Source organism: Dermacentor variabilis, chromosome 3 (assembly GCF_050947875.1).
Source record: "Dermacentor variabilis isolate Ectoservices chromosome 3, ASM5094787v1, whole genome shotgun sequence".
Taxonomy (NCBI): Eukaryota; Metazoa; Arthropoda; class Arachnida; order Ixodida; family Ixodidae; genus Dermacentor; species Dermacentor variabilis.
In genome coordinates, this window is record NC_134570.1 from 217,715,173 (window position 1) to 217,739,045 (window position 23,873).

At 46.3% G+C, this 23,873-nt stretch overlaps 1 protein-coding gene and 1 long non-coding RNA gene across 4 annotated transcripts in view; one reads left to right on the plus strand and one right to left on the minus strand.

The window, feature by feature from the left end:
• The window catches only part of LOC142576641 (uncharacterized), a 149,529-nt gene extending 143,739 nt beyond the window's left edge, over positions 1-5,790 (minus strand). The window contains exon 1 of the long non-coding RNA XR_012826904.1: positions 5,777-5,790. This is a non-coding gene — a long non-coding RNA (uncharacterized LOC142576641). The remainder of the gene's footprint in view (positions 1-5,776) is intronic.
• LOC142576640 (general transcription factor 3C polypeptide 3-like) overlaps positions 1-23,873 on the plus strand; it is a 255,854-nt gene that overhangs the window by 209,124 nt on the left and 22,857 nt on the right. For 2 of the 3 annotated variants that reach the window (XM_075686856.1, XM_075686854.1), the window contains exons 16-18: positions 11,335-11,439; positions 11,642-11,731; positions 20,053-20,227. In XM_075686856.1, the coding sequence (XP_075542971.1) occupies positions 11,335-11,439; positions 11,642-11,731; positions 20,053-20,227 (370 nt within the window). The remainder of the gene's footprint in view (positions 1-11,334; positions 11,440-11,641; positions 11,732-20,052; positions 20,228-23,873) is intronic. The other variant, XM_075686857.1, reaches the window with a different exon arrangement.

Here is a 23,873-nt window from a genome sequence, read left to right on the forward strand (position 1 = left end):
GAAATGATGTCCTTTGCTTTCTTTGGGCGTGGTGAATTCGAATATTACCACTGTAAGCTTTGCTGTCGTGTTTCAGGCTTGTAGTGGTGGCACCATGGTTCGTCCCCGATCACAATTGCAGACAAGAAGTCGCCACCCTCATTGTGATACCGGATCAGATCAGTCAAGGCAGCGCCGAAGTTCTCCGTCTTCTGGCAGTGGTTCAATATCTTCGGCAACCATTGCACACACAAAAGCCGATGACAGAGATGTTCGTGAATTATAGCGTGAACCGAAGCATGACTAATGTTCAGACGCTCTACCAGTTTATCGATGCTTATCCTCTGTTCTTATCTCATCACCTCATCAACTTTTTCAATTTTGTTAAGGACGATTTCACCATGGCTTTAGTCCCATCTTAGGTCGTCTTTTCAACTTTCACATCCTCCTTGAACCGTTTGCTCCAACGCTTCACAGTGGCCATTGAAATGCGATGTTCAACGTACACGGCAGCCATACGGCGACTAATTTCTTTTTACGAAATACCTTCAGCTGTCAAAAACCTCACGGCACCACGCTGCTCAACCTCTGGAGCGTCCATTACATCACGCAACCATGTTCAACCCAGTGTATGAGAGCAGTAAAGAACATTTATCTTCACACCTGCGTGTCACTTTTGTAAATGAGAGATGCCTGTGTGCTACGCGCATGCCTTGCAGGTAATGGACAGAACCATAATTGCACAGGGTGGGTAGGTTCACATTCATTTGACTCGCCCTCGTACATTAGAAATGCGAAGATACAATGGGATATACAAATGTGCTGTGTCCTCGTCTCGCCACTGTCTTTCATCCCTTCTCGTGCGCTAAAAAACCTCAGTTATGGAATACCAACACGCCCTAACCTATGCTCTTTCAAGATACAAATGCGATCATAGAGCTTGATAAAGGGCGAAAAAGTGTCACTGGAAGTAAAGTTCACTGCATGTATACACAAAAATCTCCCAACAAGATATTTAAATATACGCATAAGTGTCCAATAAATGTACGTATCTAAGAAAAAGCCACGGTATGTAATGGGTCAAACAAGGCAAATAAACATGTTGCGCAATCACAGATTCACAGAACCCTAGATCCCGCCCCGATTCCATCCACTCCCCCCGATGTATCGCGCGTGACAGAAGGCGGCGCGCTTGCTCCCCGCTTTTCTCCCTTGCGCACACAAGACTGAGTCACCATCGTCGGCTCACCCATTCCAGCCCCACCCCCCCCTTCCCGCACGCATTCACTCGCACATACAGCATGCGGCGCATGGTAACGATGTTATCACCCTTGGATTTTATACGAAATATGAGGGCGAAAGTGACGGCAGGAATGCGCTTGGAGTGTCCATGTAATTGCTATCGCAATAATATAATAAGACTATCCGGCAACTGAAGTGTCCCGTGGCCCATTACTTTCCGCAAAGGAAGAAGTAACAAAATCAAACTTTCACCATGCAAGAATTCGCTGCGCCGCAACAATATATTTTTTTCCTTTTGTGGAGCGGGGGCATCGAAATATAAAAAAAACCCCAAAGAACATATGTTGGCCACAATTGAATGCCTACTTTGCGCACTTAATGTGGCTACCGAAGGAATATCGAAAAAAATGTGAGACGCTTGGTCCACGGAGAACCATACGCATACTGCTCGGTATCCTACACCAGCGAGCCGAGACTTTCCGGAGAGGTTGCCCTCAAGCGAACGCAGTGCAATCCATTGAGTCCCCACAGTGATGGCGACGAGCGACCATTGTTTCTTTTTCTCGTCTGCTAGCCAGAAAGCGTCTAAAACTCTGCCAGGTGAAAATCCACTCGGCCAGAGCAAACCGAACGCGCAGCGAAGTGCACCGTGCAGTGATCAGGGCAACACAAGAAAAACGTATGTGCTCTGGCTAGCTCCAGCAGCCCGCAGGTAGGGTAGCGAAGATGCTCAATGTGTCCTCGCGAATAAAAGTCAAAGTAGGAAAAATAAATAAGAACGTAGTTACCTTGGCTGGCTTTATTATTTTTTTTTTATTTGAATATACTGCAGGCCTTTCACGGCCCGTGCAGGAGTGGTACATAGATGCAATAAAAAATAATAATTACAAGTCAACACACTGAATGCAGTTAATAAAAGAGTCGATGTTATTGCAACACACAATATCGTTAGTTAACTTGTTCCACTGGGAAATGGCCGACGGAAAAAGGGAATGCTTGTGAACATTAACACGACTTGGGGGAAGATAGATTGTTTTGGAGTGATTAAGTCTGGTTGAACGTTTTGGAGGATCTTGCAGGTAATGAGAACGTGTCTTAACATGGATGCTTTGGCGTAGGTGGAAAAAAAAATATGTGACATGACGGCACAAATGAACAACCACAACGCTTCGTCTCATCGGACCTCGCTGCGTGCTTTGTCAACTTGCCTAATAGTGTGTTGATTTGGCTTGTCCCATTGTATGTTCAAATGCAAGACTTTAGAAAAGTCAATGCACCTTTGGCGTCAAATGTTTTAACAGCATTAAGCCCATAAAGTTCCGCAATTGAAAATCTAAAGCACTTACTTAGGATAGGATAGGAATAAACTTTATTTGTCCAACGGTTGTTGATGTTGGTGCCCGGGGCTAGGCTGCCAGAGTTCCATCGCCCGAGGAAAATCTTTCGAGATCCTCGGCAACGGCCCTGGCCCGCTGGACGGCCCACTCCTGGTCTTCGGGTGCACTTACTTTGAAAATGTCAATGCACCTTTCACATCAAAAGTTTATAAGATTTATACCCATAAAGTTTCGAAATTGATATCCATGTGCTCCGTAGATTCCGCGGCCTCCGCGAGATGCCGTGGTGAGCCCGTTTGTCATCAAAACACCATTGAAACATTGTGCTCGGATGGGGCTGCTTGCGTTATGTGACTCCCGGTGCATGGGCGTTGCCACGAAATCCATCCCGAGTTTGCAATTTGCGTGGTGAAGCGTGTTTTCGAGCATGAAAAAGACATTCTAGACAAAATTCAGAATGATTTCCGGAGCCGGGGGTTGCCTTGGTCAGCGGTGCATGGAGAGCACGAAAAAATTTCAGAGGGGAGGCTAAAGCCCCATAAGCCCTCCCCCCCCCCCCCCCTTACCGGCCAAGCCCCTGCTCTGTCTGTATGGTTAGCGGTGTTAGCCAGGCAATTACTAACAGTGTTGCCAACCAGAAATAAAAAAACGCAAGTCGAGAACCCAAAAAGCTCTAAAACCCATGATACGAGCTCCCAAAGTCCACTAAAACCACACTAAATGCTGACAACAATCCAGTCATGTTCAACACTTTTTTTTGTAGTGTCTACACGAAACACAGTTGAAAAACAGTTGCAATGGGCAGAAAAGCTTCTTTCTTTTCCTAATATAAAGATATAAATTTTCAATATTAATAATCACTTTGTTGTGCTACTGTGAAGTGCGGAAACACGTTGCAAAACGAAACTAAAAAAAAAAAAGATGCTTCTCTGAACTACAATTACTAGCCAGAAAACAGGTTGAACTACCGTGTAGTCAATAAAATTGAAGAAAAACGTCCTCTGTTTCATCTTGGTATGGGTGCTCATCCTCTGCATTTGCTGGCATGGCTGGGCTGGTGCCATGGCTGACCCCATAGACCTTATTCTAGCCAATGTTGCGAACAACGTGCTCGGGCAGCATGTAAGGGAAGCAGCATTTGCCACTCCTGTGGAGACCAGCCCGTACAGTAAGGGTGGCAGAAATACAAAGCACACTGTTTGTGCATCATGATTTTATTCCCCTCTTGCTTCCAAATGGGCATGTCCCGGACGAGGGGAAGCACCGATTATTCTCGAAAAATTCAACTTTTTGTGCCGCCAAAAAAATTTACCATTACAAGAAAACCAAAGAAAAAGAACTGCTGCCCACAAGAGAATAAATTTTCCCGCTAGGCTGCACAGAAAAAGCATGAAGTTGAGGGGGAAAACCACTAAATTGGCAACATTGATTACTACACCTTTCTTGATGCAAATTGTGGCATGGTAGACAGATTTTTTTTAACTTTGTTGCACAAATTTCTTGAAGCCTCAGAAACCTCTGTATGAAAGCTTCTATGAGATTCTTGATGACCATGGCAAGACCTGTAACTGTTCTCCAGCTAGTCTCATTCAACACCCATTGAAAACCACTCATTTCCCATGCCTGCGAGTACACTGCAACTATGGTGCCAAGCATGGCTTGATACTACTGGATTATGTACAGCCTAAGTAGTCCAGACCGCCCTAGGCAAGCTTTTAAAGCTGCTCTCCTAAAGGGGCCCTTGTCCAGCATGATACTTAAACGTAGTTAGGGCGCGAAGCTGTGGACACCCCAGCCAAGTCATGTGCAGCACACGGGGCGTCGCTTCTCGACTAGGACAACATCTACTGGCAGCATCTTGGAGCTGGACACTGGCAACTTTTTCTGTACCGCCTGTAATCAACCAAGCACAGCAAGCTAAAGTGCGCAAAAACAGCTTGTGAGAATGATGCAGTTCTAGAACACGATGATATTAATTTGCTCCCACAGTTTTTATTGGTGCACTCAGACCTTCTTATGATAAAGTAATGGATGTAAAGATAAAGTGATCACAATTCCTCTTGAAATTTCTGTAGTAGTCTATGCTTCTAAAGTGTCACTGTAGTTAAGCAAAAGTTTTCCTTTATATGGATATAACAAACCTGTTGTTATTCAAAATTACCCCACCCTGTCCATTGCCACATTGGACAGGGTGGGTGAGAGAACCCAACCCTGTGGAGTACCTCTGCTAGAAAATTTTATGACGTTGAGAAATTACCAATAACAGCATTCAAAGCAACCTTGGATTCTTGAAGACCTTTTTGAAGGAAAAGGAAAGGCCGTGTAATAAACAGATCAATTTTTTTAGAAAAATGCCATGGCTGTGACACTGCTTCTGTGCACCAAGGATTGCATCGATCTTTATGCAAACCTCGTCAAACCAGGGCACTGAGAACGAGAGTCCGCGCTTTTTGGCACCAATATTCGGTCCTTGTCAAACGTGAAGTAGCGCAATATTCTAATGGTTCACTTTCAAACAGATGCAAGACTGCATCGGTGTAAACATTTGTAATATACTCAACATGCTAGGTGACAACGTTTCTGTCATAGACGGCTTTTATTACTGGTGCGGGGACACATTGTCACATGGATTTTTTTTCATAATTTCGCAGGAGTTTTCTTGTTTTCTTTTGCTTTTTGTTTTTGTCTGTAAAAAGGGACCACACAAGACCTAAGTTGCTATATATATGCTGTTATCGGTCATTTCTCAATGTATTCCACAACCTTTGCATTGGTACTTCATTGTTAACTCCTTAAGGTTAAATGTTACTTGCTTGTTCACAATAAAAACAAAAACTCAACTAGAATTAACAGTAGCCTATCAATGTATAGCGGACACTGTTCACAGAAAGCCCTTGGTTATTTTTTTTCTTGGCCACATTTAGTTCGCACACCCGGTAAGCAAGTTAAGATGGGGGGGGGGGGGATGTATGAGAAACCCGTATGAGTTGCCTTTGTAGCTTCATGCTACAGTCAGGCGGATACGTTTTTCTTGTCATGAATTTTGCTCGCCTAGCGGGCTTCCGCAGAACTGTTTTGCCATGACTTAATAGTGTTCTGCAAATCCAAATAAAAAGAACACCTTTCGCGCATCTGCCTGTATTTCACTCATTTTGACCTTTATCAAGTGGCTCCAACACATATTTACTGCTCCAAAATGGACAATTCATGCTCCAAACCTGCTCCATAGTGCCAAATTTGCTGCTCCCAGAGCTGCTGCAAAACTTCCTTGGCCCCTTCCTTTCCAGAGTTATGCATCAACCTTCCATGAGCTTCAGTGATAAAGAAACAGTTCTTTCTGAGCATGGTGCCAAGGCATGTTGCGAGCCCGCAAGTAAGTCAGTCATGCTCACAAAATAAAAAATGAAAACAAGCAAAATTAAGAGAAAAATTTATGAGTAGGACAATCGGAAAACAAGCTCAAAATCATGGACACAGTAGGTCGCGTTACATATCGGCTAACTTCAGGAATAAAAGTAGTTCTGTATAATTTACTTTTGTACTCGTATTTAAATTGTGAACTTGTACAAAGAACAGCAACATATTCTATATCTTGCAAAGAGAAGTGCAGAATTGTTGTGAAAAAAGGACACAAGACAGGAAAGATGCTCACTTGCAACTGAGTTTATTTTGAGACCACCGGGAGCTTTATTGCGCACGCACTGACATAATATTTTGAGCAAAAATTTAAAATTTAGCACTACATCAAAGTGACAAACTAGTGTGGGTTACAGTAACATCAACATTTGCAAGTGGCTTAATCTTGGTCTCCTCTTTCTGCAACAGTTCCGCACTCCCCTTGGCAAGATATGCCGTATCTGCTCGCATAATGATAACATTTTTTTGTCAAAAAAATTGCCTCAAATTCAGGGGTGCGATCATTACGCGAGTTAAATTTCCCACGAAAAGAAACAATTTTTTTTTTCATCCCACATCTGCTGCAGGATGACAACAGGTCAACAAACAGGTGGCTGCCACTGTAACAGTGCGGGACACCAAAACAAAAATGATGGCCGGCGGAGCAAGCCGAACGCGCCGAACGCGATTTTTCTTTCTTTTCGTGAGTACATTCGCGCATTGAAACAGTTTCTTCCGTATCAGTAATGAATAATATCGTTAATATCGGCAAGTCTGTGGCAATAGCATAGCCATGTCCACATTGAGGGGACAGAAACAGAGATAGGCGCACTTAGCTGCCAGTGACAGAAACCCATGGCGAGCACGCTGCGGAAACTGCGGCATTTGTCTTCACTACTATCTTAATACGGCGCGCTACCACTGTGGTTGGGCGAATATCTTAGATGTGTTACAAGTATCGTCGTATGAAACGGGCACACTTCTAACGTATCAGTGTAAATGTGGCTACTATCGTTGCCGCTCGCGATTTGTTGCGTGCCCACGAGTGCAGACGAGAAGAATCGAAAAGCACCTTTTTTGTTGTTGTTGACCACAACCGTTATAAAGCCTACAAATAATAAAACCAAGGCAAGTTTGATTGTAGCTTTTTTTTTTTCATAGAAGTGCGGAAAGTGATGAAAGGAATGAAATAGGGCATCTGCTTAAGAATCTGTTTGGTGTGTGCAGACCACTTGGTATGTCTTGAAGAGTCATTCGCGTAGCATTCAACAGCATTCGACACCTGGTCAGTGCTATCATCATTAGCTAGACTTGGCACACAGCATATTGCTGTGGCAAATTCAGGGTGCGATCATTACACTGGAAAGAAAAAAAAATCGAATTTCGACAACAAAATTTAGGGGTGTGATCATTATGCAAGTAAATACGGTAATGTCAAGCCAACTAGTTCAATAGCTTAGTATTCTAAAATATATTCTAATTTTCACCAAATTAATTTTAATTAGCACGTGGCTCACCAAGCGCTGATCTTTTTCGAAAGTGTCAGGTAATTAGCACACATAACCTATATAAATATCGGCAAAGTGTAAAATTTAAACTACAGACACGAGGAAACGCACATAGTCTGGAATGTCTTCCATGGTTGCAGGGGTAGCAATAAACTGAAACCAAACGAAAGGAAGATACAATATAACGGACAAAGGGCTGACTTTCACCTGACAGATTTTATCAAGATCACATTTATATATGCGCCATGGCAACCGCACGCTAGTAATATGCAGGAAAAGGGGGTTAAAGGAAAAAATAATTGGGCTGAATGCACTACAGTCGTTACAAAGTGGAAAAAAGAAAAAGAACACATAAAAACACACACAAAAACAAGAAGCAGTCGCATGCTTTCGTTGTCAAACGGAACGTAAAATATGTGATTCACAGTCCAAAAGGTTTATCGAAAGCTGTATGTGTCATTGTATCAACCAGTCATTGATAAACCTTTTGGACTGTGAGTTAGGCATTTTAGTCAGAAGGGTTTGGGTGAGAGCTAGTTGGTACAGATCATTCATATTTAAAACAGCGCCAAAAAAACGTGGATAAGGGAAAACATAGGATGAGCGCTGACTGCCAACAACACCTTTATTGAAGCCTGCGCGAATGTATACAATTTGCAATGGGCATAAAGAGAGTGAAAAAAGAAAGGGAAGGAGAGTCATCGTCGGTCAACTCCTGCTGTGCATGCGTCAATAACATTAAACAATATAAATGTAACCATACACGTAGTGGACACAGGCTAAACTGATTAACTTCTAAGGAACTTAAGTTCTTTATTGCAAAGAGCTATGGAAGGGGAACTAACACAGGTGGCTCCTAACTGACACATTGAAAATGCGTCATAGATTTCTCTGGCCATCTGATTGCTGTACCTTTTCAACACATGTGTGTCGTCTAAGATTGGTGAACAGCCACACTTTGCACATGGAACAGCCAGACTACTGCCAGTCTTAATCTTGACACAGTGCGCATGCTCACGCAAATGTTCATTGATACAGCGTCCTGTTTGCCCTATATGTGCAGCCGCAAGAGGTGGGAACGTAATGAATACACTGCATTCGTACTGCAATCTACAGGCTTGGCGACATGTTGCTTATTGCAGAGTCCAGGTGTTCTCCGGCTTTCATTGCCTTTTTTGCACAACCTTCCCAACTTGTTAGGCGCAGTAAACACCACCTTTACACCGGCCTGGCTTGCGGCTTTCTCGATGTGATGGGACACACCATGTATATACAGGATCGCGACAGTCTTGGTTAAGTCATCAACCGCTTCGCGCTGTTTCTCGGAGGAACGAACCTCTTGCAATAAAACTTCCGTCAAGGATGACAGCAGTTGTGCAGGATAGCCACTTGCTTTAAGCCGCTGGACTTGATTGGAGAAGCTGCAGGACATCGAGTGGGGGCAAGGGCGAACGACCGCATTTCTAAGGGCCCCTAGGGCAATGGAGCACTTCACCACTTTAGAATGGTTGGATGTATAGGGGAGAAGGTGTTTTCTGGAATGCAGGGCATACATCCAACACGTGTGCCCCTCCTGGAGGTGTAGTGCAAGGTCAAGGAAGCGGATTTGGCCTTTTTCAGGCAATTCCCTTGTGAACATCAAACCTTGATAAATGCTCCCGTATTTTTCAAACACCTGGACGAACTCAATGACTCGCCTTCCCTTTCTTCTTTCACTCTTTCTGCCCGTTGCGAATTGTATACATTTGCGCAGGCTTCAATAAACGTGTTGTTGGCAGTCAGCGCTCGCCCTGTGTTTTCCCTTGCCTGTGTTTTTTGGCGCTGTTTTAAATATGAATTGGGCGCTTGACAACAAAAACACACATTTTTTTCTTGTTTTTGTGCATTTTATTTTTCGCTTCGCGACTATTGCATTGCATTCAGCCCAACTATTTTTTCCCTTTTACCTCCTTTTCCTGCATATGACAAGTGCACGATTTGCATATATTCCTAGTATTCCTACATATTCCTAAAGGGGAAGAAAGGGGGTTAACCGAGGGCCCCGATTTTTATTAGTCATATCATGAGAAGCCAACAAACACTGACACCAAGGACAACATAGGGGAAATTACTTGTGCTTATTAAATGGAATGAAGAAACAATAAATTAATGGAAATTAAAGTGAATGAAAAAACAACTTGCCGCAGGAGGGAACCGAACCCACAACCTTCGCATTTCGCGTGCGATGCTCTACCAATTGAGCTACCGTGGCGCTGTTTCCCCATCCACTTTCTTGGGTATTTATGTGTACTAGTAGACCCCTGGGAGTGTTAGCCAGCGCCACCACTCACAGACCTTGGCAGTGGACGTGGAACGTCCTTGTCGCCTGCGGCAACAGCCTGTGGTACAACTTGCCTGCGGCTAAACAACTTGCCGCAGGCAAGTTGTTTTTTCATCCACTTTAATTTCCATTAATTTATCGTTTCTTCATTCCATTTATTAAGCACAAGTAATTTCCCCTATGTTGTCCTTGGTGTCAGTGTTTGTTGGCTTCTCATGATATACATATTCCTAGTAACATAATCCTAGTAAGATGGGTCAGCTTAGCACAACCCCTGAAGCCATTAACAGCTGTGCCAACTCGGCTGCTCCACTACTCTTCTCACTGCAATCTCTGGCACACTGAGAGCAAAATATGCCCAAGATATGGTGAGTCTTGGGTTTTACATACATCTCACCTGAATTCTAGCAAGCATTGTCTGCGATTTCCATTGCCTTTGTTTCTTAACAACTATCATACTAGCAAATCTTGTGTTTCTGATTGCAAGTATCCCGAACTACGTCAAATGTATACATTATTTCAATTATTATTATTAACAGTTTTATTCTTATATGAAATAGTATATTTTGCCTATTGATTTTGCTGTTGTTTGTTCATGCTATATTTTGCTGGTTGTGTAAACTGATTTTATGTTAATTACATGCGCTGTATCGCGTTGATGCCAAAATATTGCTACGTGGTACTCTGAAGACGATGATGTCGACTTTTGGATTTAGTGGGACGTACCCACAAGCGGCCACTGCCTGATTTGATGACCACGGCGTGCCTTGCTTGACGTTGGCTGCTTTCCACGTCGGCCAGTGCTTGCTATCATCTTGTGAATAAACCCTATAAATAGTTTCCCTGCTGTGCTTCCACACAATTAGAGGTTTGTCAGGCTGCATAACCCCAGTCCCACCTGCTGCGTGCACGCTGGCCCATGCACGAGGTGACACCCCATGGGAGACGCAGCTTGTGTGATGATGGCTGCGCCATGCGTCATCACTTCCTGTGCGCGTGCGCAGTGTAGTCCTCGTAATGAAGCAAAGAAAGTTGGCCCAACACGGTGGCTTCTCACACTCGACACACTCTCCCAAAGAAAGACAACACAGCAATGTGCGACTGCCATACTTGCAACAGAATAAGTGTATCAGAGCTGCACCAGCATATCGGAAGGAACACATAAGTTGGGAAAGCACTTGAACAAGTACGCATCTGCTAAAATTTGCTGCTATGCAACTGTACTGGGCTCAGCAAGGGGGAGACTTGGAGGACACATGTTGGCTTTGAAGGCACGGGAGACAAGAACGGCTACAGGGAGAGTGCTAACTTATGATGTCATGCTCTTTTCTTGCTCCATGTGCACTGAAAGAAAAGTATGTGAACATTAACCTTTTTTCTTTTACATTTACAACCTTTTCAAAAATTGTTTTAAGGATGGTATTTTTTGGAATGTACCACGCTCAATTCAATGTGCCCCCTTAGGCACAGCTTTGCCAGCTGAATGTGTATAACACATGTGTTAGCAGTATGTTTGAAGCAAGGCGAGCTGCTGATTCCACGCAATGCGCAGCTGTGCCTGGCACTTCACAGTAGTGGGCGCACGGAGGAGTTGCAGCAGGCGACCACCGAGGCACTCGTGTCACCCCTGCTCAATCGAGAAGCGCAGCTGTACAAGGTGAGTGCTCAGCATGTTGTCATGCAAGTCTCTCGAGTACACATTACACTGTGCTCCTTGAAAGAGCTGGAAGTATGCTTTACAGGGCTGGAAATTGAGCATCTTGTGTAATCTCGTAAAGCAGTGGTAGAGATGCTAAGTGGGCATAGGATATAGTTGACTGCGAGGAGATCACTGGGACAGTGAATGTGATGCCTTCTAGGAGCTGGACTTCCTGTGCTTCCAGGCCCACTACCAGGACCCAAGGCAGGAAGAGCATACTTTCTCCATGGCCCGCTTACTGGTGCTCAAGGTGGGTGCTAAAGGTTGTTGTGTTCTGGCTTCCTGTGTTGTGAACATGCATGTGTACAGTTTCACACAATGAGAAGGAAAACTGGTGCTGCGAGGCGGCATGGGAATGCCGGGATGTAGTGGCTCCTGATTGGCATCCTTGTGTCACAATGGCTTGCTTTCGATTTCAGTGTGCCGATTTGAGCATGTCAGAAGAGAAGAAGGTGCATCATGTGATGAGAGGCGTAAAGGAGCAGCTCTTTGGCGGTCTTGTACGGAATACTCCCAAGACTGCTGCAGAGTTCCTCATCGAAGCCACTGCAATGGAAAAAACCCTTCAGCAACGGTCGAACTTGTACAACCGACAAGTAAATGCCGCTTGTACTACAGATACGCCGGTAGGCTTCGGGTGCTACGTCGCCTTGCTTTGCGAGCTGATTCGCTCAGTGGTTCGCGACGAGCTGCAGAAGCACCACGGTACGTCGCCACCTCCAGTCAGCTCCCTCGCCAGCGTCGTACGCAACGAAGTACAGCAGGCACTGCAGGCATCTCTTTCCATCAGTGAAGCACCACCTCTGCCAAGCGAATCCCGGCGCAAGACGCATTCAGAAACATTACTGAGCCCCGTCCAAGCTTTCACACCTACTTATGTGGCGCCGCCAGTCGCGTTGCAATCGGCGCAAGCCGCTCCAACAACTCTGCTGCCGTATTTCGATGATTGCCGAACACCCGCAAGGAAATCAGAGGTTTGGCGAGCACCCGATCGACGACCGCCGTGCTACTACTGCGGCGAAGCTGGTCATGTGTATCGGGAGTGCCCCTACCGACGACTCAGACTGCGAGGTTTTTTTGTCGATTCACCTCGACCAAGGCTCGGCCAAAGGCCACCCGACATGCAGAATTCCTCGAACAGCAGTGCAGGCCGGGCCCATCGCAGCGGCAGTCACGCTCACCCTCACCGCGGCGATATTTCCCTGCTCGTGATACCACCTCGAGGACGATGCAAGGGCAATCCCCAAGTCCACGCCGGGTAAACTGACGTCAGCGACCTTCCGAGGCGGGGCCGCTGATACTCGACGCGCTCAAGACCTCGTATCGTGCCGACTGCAGAATAACGAAAACACAATGACGGCAGAACCAGTTCCCGCGAACAAGATTTCACTGGACATACCTGTGTTGATCGACGGTAAAGAAGTGAGTGCACTTGTAGATACCGGTGCCGATTGCTCTATTCTTAGTGGAAAACTGGCGAGCATTCTGAAAAAAAGTTACGTTGCCCTGGAACGGGGCGCCAGTTCTTACGGCAGGTGGCCACGTCGTCACACCGCTCGGCCTATGCACGACCAAAGTAGAAATTCGCGGTGCTGCTTTTCTCGCCACTTGTCTGGTTCTACGTGAGTGTTCCCGCGATTTAATCCTTGGGATGGACTTTCTCCGGGAATATGGCACCATTATTGACCTCCGCGAGCGCTGCATCACTTTCTCGACACAAAGGGCAACACAGACCGACGCCATTGGACACAGATCCGCACTTCGCGTTTCGGACAAGAGCATCACGATACTGCCGCGTGCGAGTGTTATGGTTCCGGTCAAGTCCGACAAACTACAATACGGTGAAGCCATTGTCGAAGGCAACATTTCTATGTTGCTGGCACAAGGTATTTTTGTAGCGCGAAGCCTTGTGGAACTTCGTGAAAGCCAGACAACAGTCCTCGTTACCAACTTTACCTTTGAGCATCGGCCCATTTTTCGTGGCACTGCCATCGCCTATGCCGAGCCATCAACTGACATCGTCGAGTGCTTTGCTTCTGAGGTGGACACACACGACGGTTCACTCAGAGACATCAGTGTAAACTCCGAGCTTACGGACGACCAAAAGAGCGCACTGCGGGAACTCTTGAACGAATTCCGCACGTGCTTCGCTCAGGCTACTAAAGTGGGCCAAACGCCCATCACGAAGCACCGAATAACGACATCCGCCGACGCACGTTGCATCAAACAACAGCCTTATCGTGTCTCGCCGAAAGAATGTGAGGCAATTCAAGCCCAAGTCAAGGAGATGCCAGATGATGGTGTCATTCAGCCTTCGCAAAGTCCGTGGTCCTCCTCAGTCGTTCTAGTCAAGAAAAAAGACGGAATGCTTCGTTTCTGTGTTGATTATCGACGCCTCAACGATGTTACCAAGAAGGATGTGTACCCACTACCACGTATCGATGACTTTTTAGACAGGTTGCAGCGAGCTAGGTATTTTTCGTCTCTTGATCTAAAGAGCGGTTACTGGCAAATCAAGGTCGATGAACGAGACCGCGAAAAAACTGCTTTCGTCACTCCAGATGGCCTTTACGAATTCAGAGTACTTCCTTTCAGTCTCTGTTCGGCACCAGCAACTTTCCAGTGAGTGATGGACACCGTTCTCGCTGGTATGAAGTGGCAAAGCTGTCTCGTCTACCTTGACGACGTGGTTGTTTTTTCGGCGACATTTGACAACCACCTGAAACGACTGTAGCAAGTTCTCGAAGCCATCCGATCGGCTAACCTCACCCTTAAGCCTCAGAAGTGTCATTTCGGCTACAAGGAGCTGATGTTTCTCGGGTACGTGGTCAGTGCGGAAAGCATTAGCCCTGATCCCGCGAAAACTGCCGCTGTAGCCTCGTTTCCAACTCCGACCGACAAGAAAGGTGTCCGACGCTTCCTGGGCCTTTGCGCATACTGCCGGCGGTTCATCGGAACTTTTTCGAAGATGGCGGAGCCTCTGACTCGCCTCACGAGGGACGATGTATCAATCGTCTGGTCCTCAGAGCAAGAGACTGCTTTCACTGAGCTTTGACAGCGTCTGGTGTCAGCACCAGTTTTGGCCCACTTTGACGAGGAGGCGGACACGGAAGTTCATACAGACGCCAGTAACGTTGGTCTTGGTGCGGTGCTTGTACAACAGCAGGAAGGTATTGAAAGAGTGATCACCTACACAAGTCGCGCACTATCGCGGGCAGAAACCAACTACGCCACCACGTAAAAAAAAGAAGAATGTCTTGCCGTCGTATGGGGGCTGGCCAAATTTCGACCTTACCTTTACGGCCGCCCATTCAAAGTTGTAACTGATCATCACTCGTTATGCTGGCTTGAATATCTCCGGAACCCTTCTGGACGATTGGCACGGTGGAGTCTACGTTTGCAGGAGTACGACGTGACCATCGTGTACAAGTCTGGCCGCATACACGAAGACGCTCACGCACTCTCGCGCGCCCCTATCGACACTACCGACCACGACATTGAGGACGACGGCGCTTTCCTTGGGGCCGTAAGTGTTACTGATTTGTCCACACGGCAGCGCGCAGACGACGCACTACGGCCTATATTCGAACATCTGGATGGACGAAGTCCATCAATACCCCAGCATATTGCTCGAGGATTGTCGTCTTTTTGTTTACGACATGGCGTCTTGTACTAGAAGAACTCCGCTGCCACCAAGACCTACCTTTTGGTCGTTCCAGCAGATGTCCGTGCTGAAGATTTGTTCGCCTGTCATGACGAGCCTCCGTCTGGCCATTTGGGTTTTACGCGAACGCTTGATAGAGTGCACAAATCCTACTACTGGCCGAAACTCGCCGAGTGTGTTAAGCGGTACATCCAAGCCTGCCGTGAATGCCAGCGCCAAAAGTCGCCAGCTGTGAAGCCTGTGGGATTGCTGAATCCAATTGACCCACCTGCCAAACCTTTCGACCAGGTCGGCATGGATCTTGCAGGCCCGTTTTCACTGTCATCTTCTGGCAACAGGTAGACAATCGTCGCTAAGGGCTATTTAACGCGGTATGCTGAGACAAAGGCGCTGCCTCAAAGCACAGCTTCCGAGGTTGCCCAGTTTTTCATACAGAGCATCGTCTTATGGCATGGCGCCCCATCACACGTCATCACAGACCGAGGCAAAGCCTTTACAGCACAGCTCATTGAAGACGTTTTTAAACTCAGCTGCACAACCCATCGAAGGACAACTGCCTATCATCCACAGACAAACGGCTTGACCGGACGACTGAACAAAACGATAACTGACATGCTGTCTATGTACGTAGACGTACAGCACAAGACATGGGACGAGATACTCCCTTACGTAACGTTTGCCTATAACACTGCTACACATGAAACAACACGCCTCACGCCGTTTTACCTCGTTTACGGCCGTGAAGTGCAGAATATGTTAGAAGCAATGCTGCGGTGCGACAATATCGACCTCGCCCAAGATGCCGAACTTTTCATGCAACGCGCGGAAGAAGCCCGTCAGCTTGCCTGAGTGCACATAAAGCAACACCAGGGCATCGATGTGCACCATTACAATCTCCGCCATCGATATGTCGAGTTCCAACCTGGTGATCAAGTTTTGGTCTGGACTCCCGTGCGCCGAAAAGGATTATCCGAGAAGCTTTTGAATCGCTACTTCAGACCTTACAGAGTGTTGCAGCGAATTAGTGACGTGAATTATGAAGTCCTTCCTGACGGAAGCCAGACTCCTCGACGTCAACAACCGCAATCTGAGATTGTGCACGTTGTACGGTTGAAACCGTACTATAGCCCCTAATATTTGACGTTTTCAGCCGCTTCGGTTAGTTTTTGTTGTTGCTCGTCCATCAGTGCCTTGTGACTATATCGCACACCACAGTGATTGTGACTATAGCCTATGTGTTCGCCCTAGACCATCTCGGCGCTCTCAGGTCAAGCCTATGTATGCTTCCCTTCCTTTTTTTTTTTTTTTTTGGAGAGGGGGTAATGCCACATGGTATGGCGGAGCAAGGGACTGAAGAAGAGGAGAACGAAGTTCGTCTCGGCATCGCGTGTTGCGCTTATATACGCTTTTGTAAAGTGCAACCGCCTGTATCTTCATTCAGCTTGTATACTCCAGCAGGGTATACGTGACAATATGATGCACTGGGGTAATTCTTTGTTATCTTCGAATAGGTCACACGTATGGCGCACCTGTTGACCGCCGATGAACCTCCTATTTGTGCAAACTGTGGTGAGATGCTGTCATTCACGTATTGCTAGAGTGTTAGTAGGTAGGACCCCAAAGAAAAAAGAACTTGCATATTCTGACAGCATATTCCACTCTATCCAGCAATTTTTGTTGATAATGACATGCTTTTTAGCAGCAAACAGGTTCTAACTTTTTAAAATGATGTTTGGATACTGCATGTAATACATATCAATGATACGTAATGCGTTCTGCATAGTAAGAGCACGTGCTTCCCAGAACCCTTGCGTTCAACCCTGGTGAGGCATTAGTGCAATTTGTATATTCTTCCATTCTTATCTTATGATCACTTGCAACACATCTTTTATGTTCGTAGCCCACCTCACATGTAATTCTCATATCTTTAGTACGTGTATATTTTATGCATTTGTACAGTGTCTGGTTCTAAGCCTTTTGCAGCCATGTTACATCCCTGGCCTCATGTTTCATTACCAACTGACTGCACCTTATGTTTAGCACTCCTTGGCCCTTACGCCATAAAAATCCATTACTCGTCATCATCACCTGTTTGAGAAATGTCGGTGACTTGTGAGCGTTCCCAACTGCTGCCTGAACGTAACATTCTGAAGATTTAATCACAACACCCACATCTGCCAGGTGCCCTCTTGATGCTGCAATTTGTACATGGCACAAGGTATCATGGTGGGTGGATTTTGTGGAGCGGCAGGGAGCAGGGCTTGTTTCGGCTAGCTAGTGAACTGCCTGTGTATGTCTGCAGCATTTTCTGCATTGCCTTCTTGTTTTATGTGAACAAATTGGATTATGCAAGCAAGCTATATGCAGACAAGCTCCCAGAGAAAATACACTGTTAGGATTGGGGGCTCAGTCTCATCGCTCATAACCCGTTGTCAAGATTGGAGTGCGGCATGAATTAGAAGGTAGCTGGCCCATGCCGTCGTCCAACTATCCACGCTGAGGACGTTGATGAAGGGAAGGACTGCTTCTGATCAGTCTAACATGACTGCTTGAGAGAGTGTGTCCTCAGCATCCGCACAACAGCAGTTTATAAACACTCGGTCCTCCCCCAATGCCCAGGTGACAGAAACACACACACACACAGGTTCATGGAGGCCACCGCCGTCCGACTGTCTTCGCAGAACCCGGGGCTTACTTCAAGAACGGTGCGTGGGAAGGGGGTCTCCGTCGACGTTCCCACGGCACTTCCCCGCTCGCGGCAGACCAGGGCGGCGGTGGCGAGTGCAGGCACAAAGCCTGCTTTGTCAAACTCGGCTCCAGCGACGGAGAGTTGAGGACGCACGTATTGTTCCCGACACACAGTCGACTTAGTCACGCCATGGCTAGAGGTGTGCGGCGACGCTCCAGGAAAAGTTGACGCCCGCGGTAGCAACTGGTTGGCAAAACTTGCACATCAGCGGGCCGTTCTTAACAACATAGAGAAACATCTCAGATGTCAATTCATGTAACAACGAAAAGGAGGATGTCGCCGGAGTTGATTTTGTCAGTTCCACTTGCATTGGAGTCGCGTATGAAAAGACTGCAATATGCAAAATTTATAGGTATCTCTGGTACAGTGGAAAATGGTGAAACTTTCGATGATAGCCTTTTCTCTCTGGTATTTCTTCCTGGTATGTTGCTTGTACGCAACACTTGGCAATAAAGAGTTAATGCACATAACATCCAAATGAGACACATGCTTCTTAGGGCCTCAGTTCATCTTCAAAGTTATCTTTTGGAAAATAGAAGAGGAATGCGGCCAGAAGCAGAGCTAGCTCAGAGCTGCTGTCTAACCATAAGTGAGAGGGATGATGGGGATGATCGAGGACTCTGCCTGAAGAAATTCACCGATAATCACAATACTCCCTAATGCAAAATTTGAGCACAGCTCTTTAGGTGTTTTTAATTCACGATATAACGCGGCAATAAAATTGAAAGAGACATGTACACGTACGTACAGTTACAGACCACTCTTTATTTTCCACACAGCTCTCAGCAACAGTGCTTAGCTTTTGCTTTGGCGGTGCGAATGGTAGGGTCCTGTTCTGCTCGGGATGCTGCCCTCCAATTCATTGTTCATGAAGAAAGCAGTAACACGGGAATGTGTGGCTCACGTGGAGCGTATTCTTTACTGTTGCAGGTGAAGTAGCGCATGCGCAGTGGGTCCAGAGCCCACACGAGCACTTTGTTTCCATTAAAATTAAATTATGGGTTTTATGTGCCAAAACCACTTTCTGACACACCATAGTGGAGGACTCCGGAAATTTGGACCACCTGGGGTTCTTCAACGTGCACCTAAATCTAAGCACACAGGTGTTTTTGCATTTCGCCCCCATCGAAATGCGGCCGCCATGGCCGGGATTCGTTCCCGCAACCTTGTGCTCAGCAGCCCAACACCATAGCCACTGAGCAACCACACTAGCACTTTGTTTCGATATGATAATGATAATGATTTATTGGCATCCCCTTTGAAACGGGTCAGTGATAAATAGTCACCTAGCCTGCTTGAGTTAATCATATATGGCATTGGTGGACGTGCTCACCGTATGCCTTAGTAACGACGCCATCGGCGGCTAGGTTACAGGGCACGCTACTATGGTGCCATTGCAGAAGAGTTGCGATCTGGGTCAGTTGGTAGATATTCTTGAGATATAAACCAGTTAAAAGACGAGGAACGAAGGAGAGACGTGGCACATGCAACAACCAGGCTAACAACGGTGCTTCATTGAAAAAAAAAAAAGAAACCTGTCTCCCCGGAAAAGCTGGCGAGCATGCGCAGCTGAAGAGCCAAAGCACACCACACAATGTTGATCACCTGACAGGCCAAGTGGCTGTGGCGCCAGTGCGATAGGAAACGTAGTTCCTTCTGCGTCAGTGAGATAGAAGCTGTGCCGATGCAATTATCCCCTTGCATGCGATACACCTTGAAAATTTCTCCTTGCCCCTGCCTCTATCAAGAATCTTAACGTTGGAAAAATGCAGGACGCAGCCGCATTCCCGAGCTAGACAGATTTTCTCCGTCAGAAGTGCTCAAAGAGTTGTACTGCTCTCACGGCCTCTCATTGGTTCACCGGCCTGTCTGGCTTATGTAAACTTTTTTACATTTCAGCGGCACCTTGTACACCACGTGTGTCACACACGTAATGTAACAGTTGAAATGTTTCGAAATCGCATGTCATATCCGTTGCTGCACTGAGTCATGATATTCTTTAAAAAAAAAGGGCCAATGATGAAGTGCCACATTAGCACCGTTTTCTGCAAAAGAAGCTTCATTGCATGCATGTGCTTAAGGAGGCAGCAAGTTTTCATTGTAGCTGCATTTGCCTGGGCACAGCGAATTTTTGGCAATGGTGGGTTTCTTGACGCAGTACCCCACTTACAACCGTGCCTGGAACCTGTTTGGACTGGCGATGAACCTGAGCCCAGTGATGCGGCAGAATCGCTTCTGCCTGCGGCTGTTGTACAAGTACCCGGATAGTGTGCCCCTGGGAATGCTCAACGGCCACAATGCCCTGGTCTCTGGTACTTACAAGCATGCCTTGGGTACGTTCCCAACAGCACATTTTCTTTTGCTGAATATATTTTTACCCCCAAGGTTTTAAAACATCAGAGAGAGTTACAGAGGAATATTCTATTGCAGTCAAATCTTGATACAACAAACACAGATAGTATTATCGCTTATAATGAAATAAATTAAAATTTTGATTGGCCCCACTTTATTTTAATAGGTTATTGTATGGCTATAACTAGACCAAGACTACAAGATCCAATGCAGTGTCAGATATAGCTAAGTAAATATTTGCTCATTCACTGTTCAAAACATGTTTCTAGGGAGACGCATTCCGAAGCCAGTCACTTGGTCAGTCACTTTTGGGGACACGATCCCGCGTGTGATTCGTGTGATTTGGCATCGAACATGTCACCATCTACAAGCACCAGCATTCCTTGCACAGTGCCAATTTAGCATGGTTTATGCTGTACGAGAGAAGATGTTGTTCATAGACACCGGTGCGTCGATGCCGAGTCACGCGAAAGTACAGCATTTGACCAAGAATATAGCCTGTGGGGCGCTATTCTTATAACAGTTCAGAAACGGAACTGTTTGCTTGCCTTCGTGTAAATTGTCGGAACCATGCATTCACCAGCAAAGAACTGTCAATAAGCACTGCAGAGGCCGTTGACACGACCAGAGAAAATACAGAATTACCCCGAGAAGTTCTCCATGGCGAGAAAGGTCGAAGTGGCGAAGGCGGTTGCATCCATAGACAGCATAAAAAATTTTACAGTTTGCAACTCCATGGGAAGCTGCCAAACTACAAATAAGTCTTTTTTTCAAATTAACATTTGCATGTGACGTAGTTTTCATGTGCTGTGCAGTTTTGGGTGTTATCTACATGGAACTGATTGGGCAGGTTGAGCAGAGTCGCCACCTGGAGGATAATGCCTAAACTACACATAGTGAGGACAGCGCATTACATTGTCTGCTATGCACTATGTACAGTTAACCCTCAGTATAATGAAGGTGGTAAAATTGGCAGTTTGCTTCAGTATATTGAAATTCAACCTTTTATGCATGTAAGTACAGTCGATGAATTTTTCTTACATGGAAGGGGCCGCAAGGTTTTCCGAACTACCGGGCAATCGGAAAAAGCAAATGTAAATGAGGAAAAAATTCATTTTTTGTAATTTGAGAACCAGCAACGAAAGATGTGGTTTCATGTTGTGTTGATGATATCTTCACATCAGCAGTACGTAGCAAAACCAGCCACGTGAAACCACTCTGTCGCCCACAGTGGGACGACGCTATCGTGAAAGGTGCCGGCAGTGGCAAGTGGATGTTTCATCTACCTCTCGCTTCGGTGGGTCTCCAAAGCCCATCATCATCTAAACACGGCCACTCTTTGAACACGCGGCAGATTAAAACAGGGCGTGTGGGCTGCGTATGCGCTCTGCCACGCAACAGTCATGCGCAGCCATAGCCGCACTAAAGAAGAAGATCCACGCCAACTATCGAGAAAGAAAGGTGCGCTGAATGAATAAGGTCATACAGCCTGCTCAGCATGTGGCTCATCAGTTTCATTATACATCTCAGCAATCGATTTTGCACCCTGTTGATACATCTGCATCTGCTAATTGGCAAACGCCGTGCGTGTGACACTCTAAATCTATTTTGCGCCACGTCTGGTTACCAGGATGATAGTGCGGCATACCGACAAACGAACTTCTTGGTCACAAATGTCCCTCAAATGTGAACTCAGGCTACACAACTTTCTGCCCGGCCAGACCACACAAGATCAGGCTCTTGCTGCTGCAGAACGCAAGCGAGAGATGTAAAGTCTCATATTTGGTAGACCTTAGCAGCCAAATTGTGGTCCTAATTAAACGATCGGCCAAACTGCAAACCTCCGGAACTGCGCTTGCGGCAATGATCGCGTTCTTGCACACGTTGCGCATGTTGTCAACGATATTCTTCGCTCTTGTTCCACACATCACAAGCTAACCGCCGCCTACCACTCGTAGATGATGGACTTATGGAACGCCTCAGCCGCACGCTCATCACAATGTTATCCATGTACGTATCAGCAGATCACCGTGATTGGGACGAAAGTTTGGCTTATGTGACATTTGCACACAACTCATCCCGCCTTGACACTGCCGGCTTTTCCCCCATTTATCTCTTGTTTGGCCGCCACCCCACATTGCCTTTAGAGACACTACTTCCATCAGCTCCGCAGACTGCTACAGAATATGCCCGCGATAATATGCTCATGCTCAAACGGCTCGTCACATTGCACGAGACCATCTCTCTGCCTCGCAGCTGACTCAAAAGCCCTGTTACGATAGCCACCACAGAACCGATCACTTTGAGCCAACCTCCTTGGTCCTCCTTTGGACCCCTTGCCACCTTGTCGACCTGTCTTCGAAACTTCTTTCCCACAACTCTGTACCCTACAAGGTTTTACGCCAGCTCACTAAGGCAACATACATGATCACCCAATTAGATGGTAACTTGTGATTTTCATTGCCCCCCACCGATGTTGCGCATGTGTCCCGTCTCAAGCCGTACGTTTCAGCCTACTGCCCTTCCCTTGTCTAAGTGCCAAGACAGTGCTCTGACCGCCAGGGGTTATGTTACATGCCATTCCCACATTCTGAAGAAGGTGCTCAGCAGGACGACGAAGAGGACAATCAAAATAGCTCATTCGTGTTTTGTGGTTATTCTGCCATCCTGGCTGCGACTTCTCTGTATATTTTGTAAATATAATTTTGCCTAATCTTTATCTACATCATAATATCTATATATATCGAACCAGACCACAACAACTTGGACACAATTCTTCCATTTGTGATGTTTGCGCATAACCCCATTGTTCAATGAGCTACTGGGTGCTCCCCTGTCTACCTCATTTATGGCCGGTCGCCGACGTTTACACTCGATGCCTCTTTCTTTAATCTCCCTACTAGCTCCTTGGGGTCTGTGTCCAAACGGTTCGTTTCAAGAATTGATGAATGTTGACGATGTGCTCAACTCAATACAGAAGCCAGCCAACAAGACCGCAAGCAGCATTACGATAGCTCTCAACGTGAAGTTTCCTTTCAACCCGTAGATGAGGTGCTGCTCTGGACATTCGTTCGTATCCCAGGCTGGTGTGAGAAGTTCCTCTCGCGTCTTCTAGGACTCTACATCATTACAGAACAAACCTCCCTTGTGAACTACTGTGTCACTTCCATTGAAGTTCCTTCCAACCATTGTTGCCGTGGTTCCGAGATCATTTACATTTCACGTCTCAGTTTGTTCGGCTTTTCTTGCCAGTCTAAGTTGCAGTGGAGCTGCCTGCTTCAGTGCACAGGGGAAATTGGTGTGAGCGCTGCATGTGCATTTCATTTTCCTCATCTGTACATACATGGAGCCGTAAAAGTGGGTGGCTCGCTCACTGAAATAAAAGGAAGACCTGCGGCCTAATCGTTGTCTCACAATATGAATGATTGATACTTTTATTTGGTCCTTGACAGGACCATCAAAATTGATAGACTTATCCAGCATATTGAAATAAACAACAGGGAGAGGAAACAGCCAAAAACAGGTAAGCATTTGACATTATTTGCCCAATTATAACTCGCCCCCAGCTCTGATGCCCACCTATATTCTGTAAGTTATAAAACTAAAGTAGAAATGCCGAGAAGACAC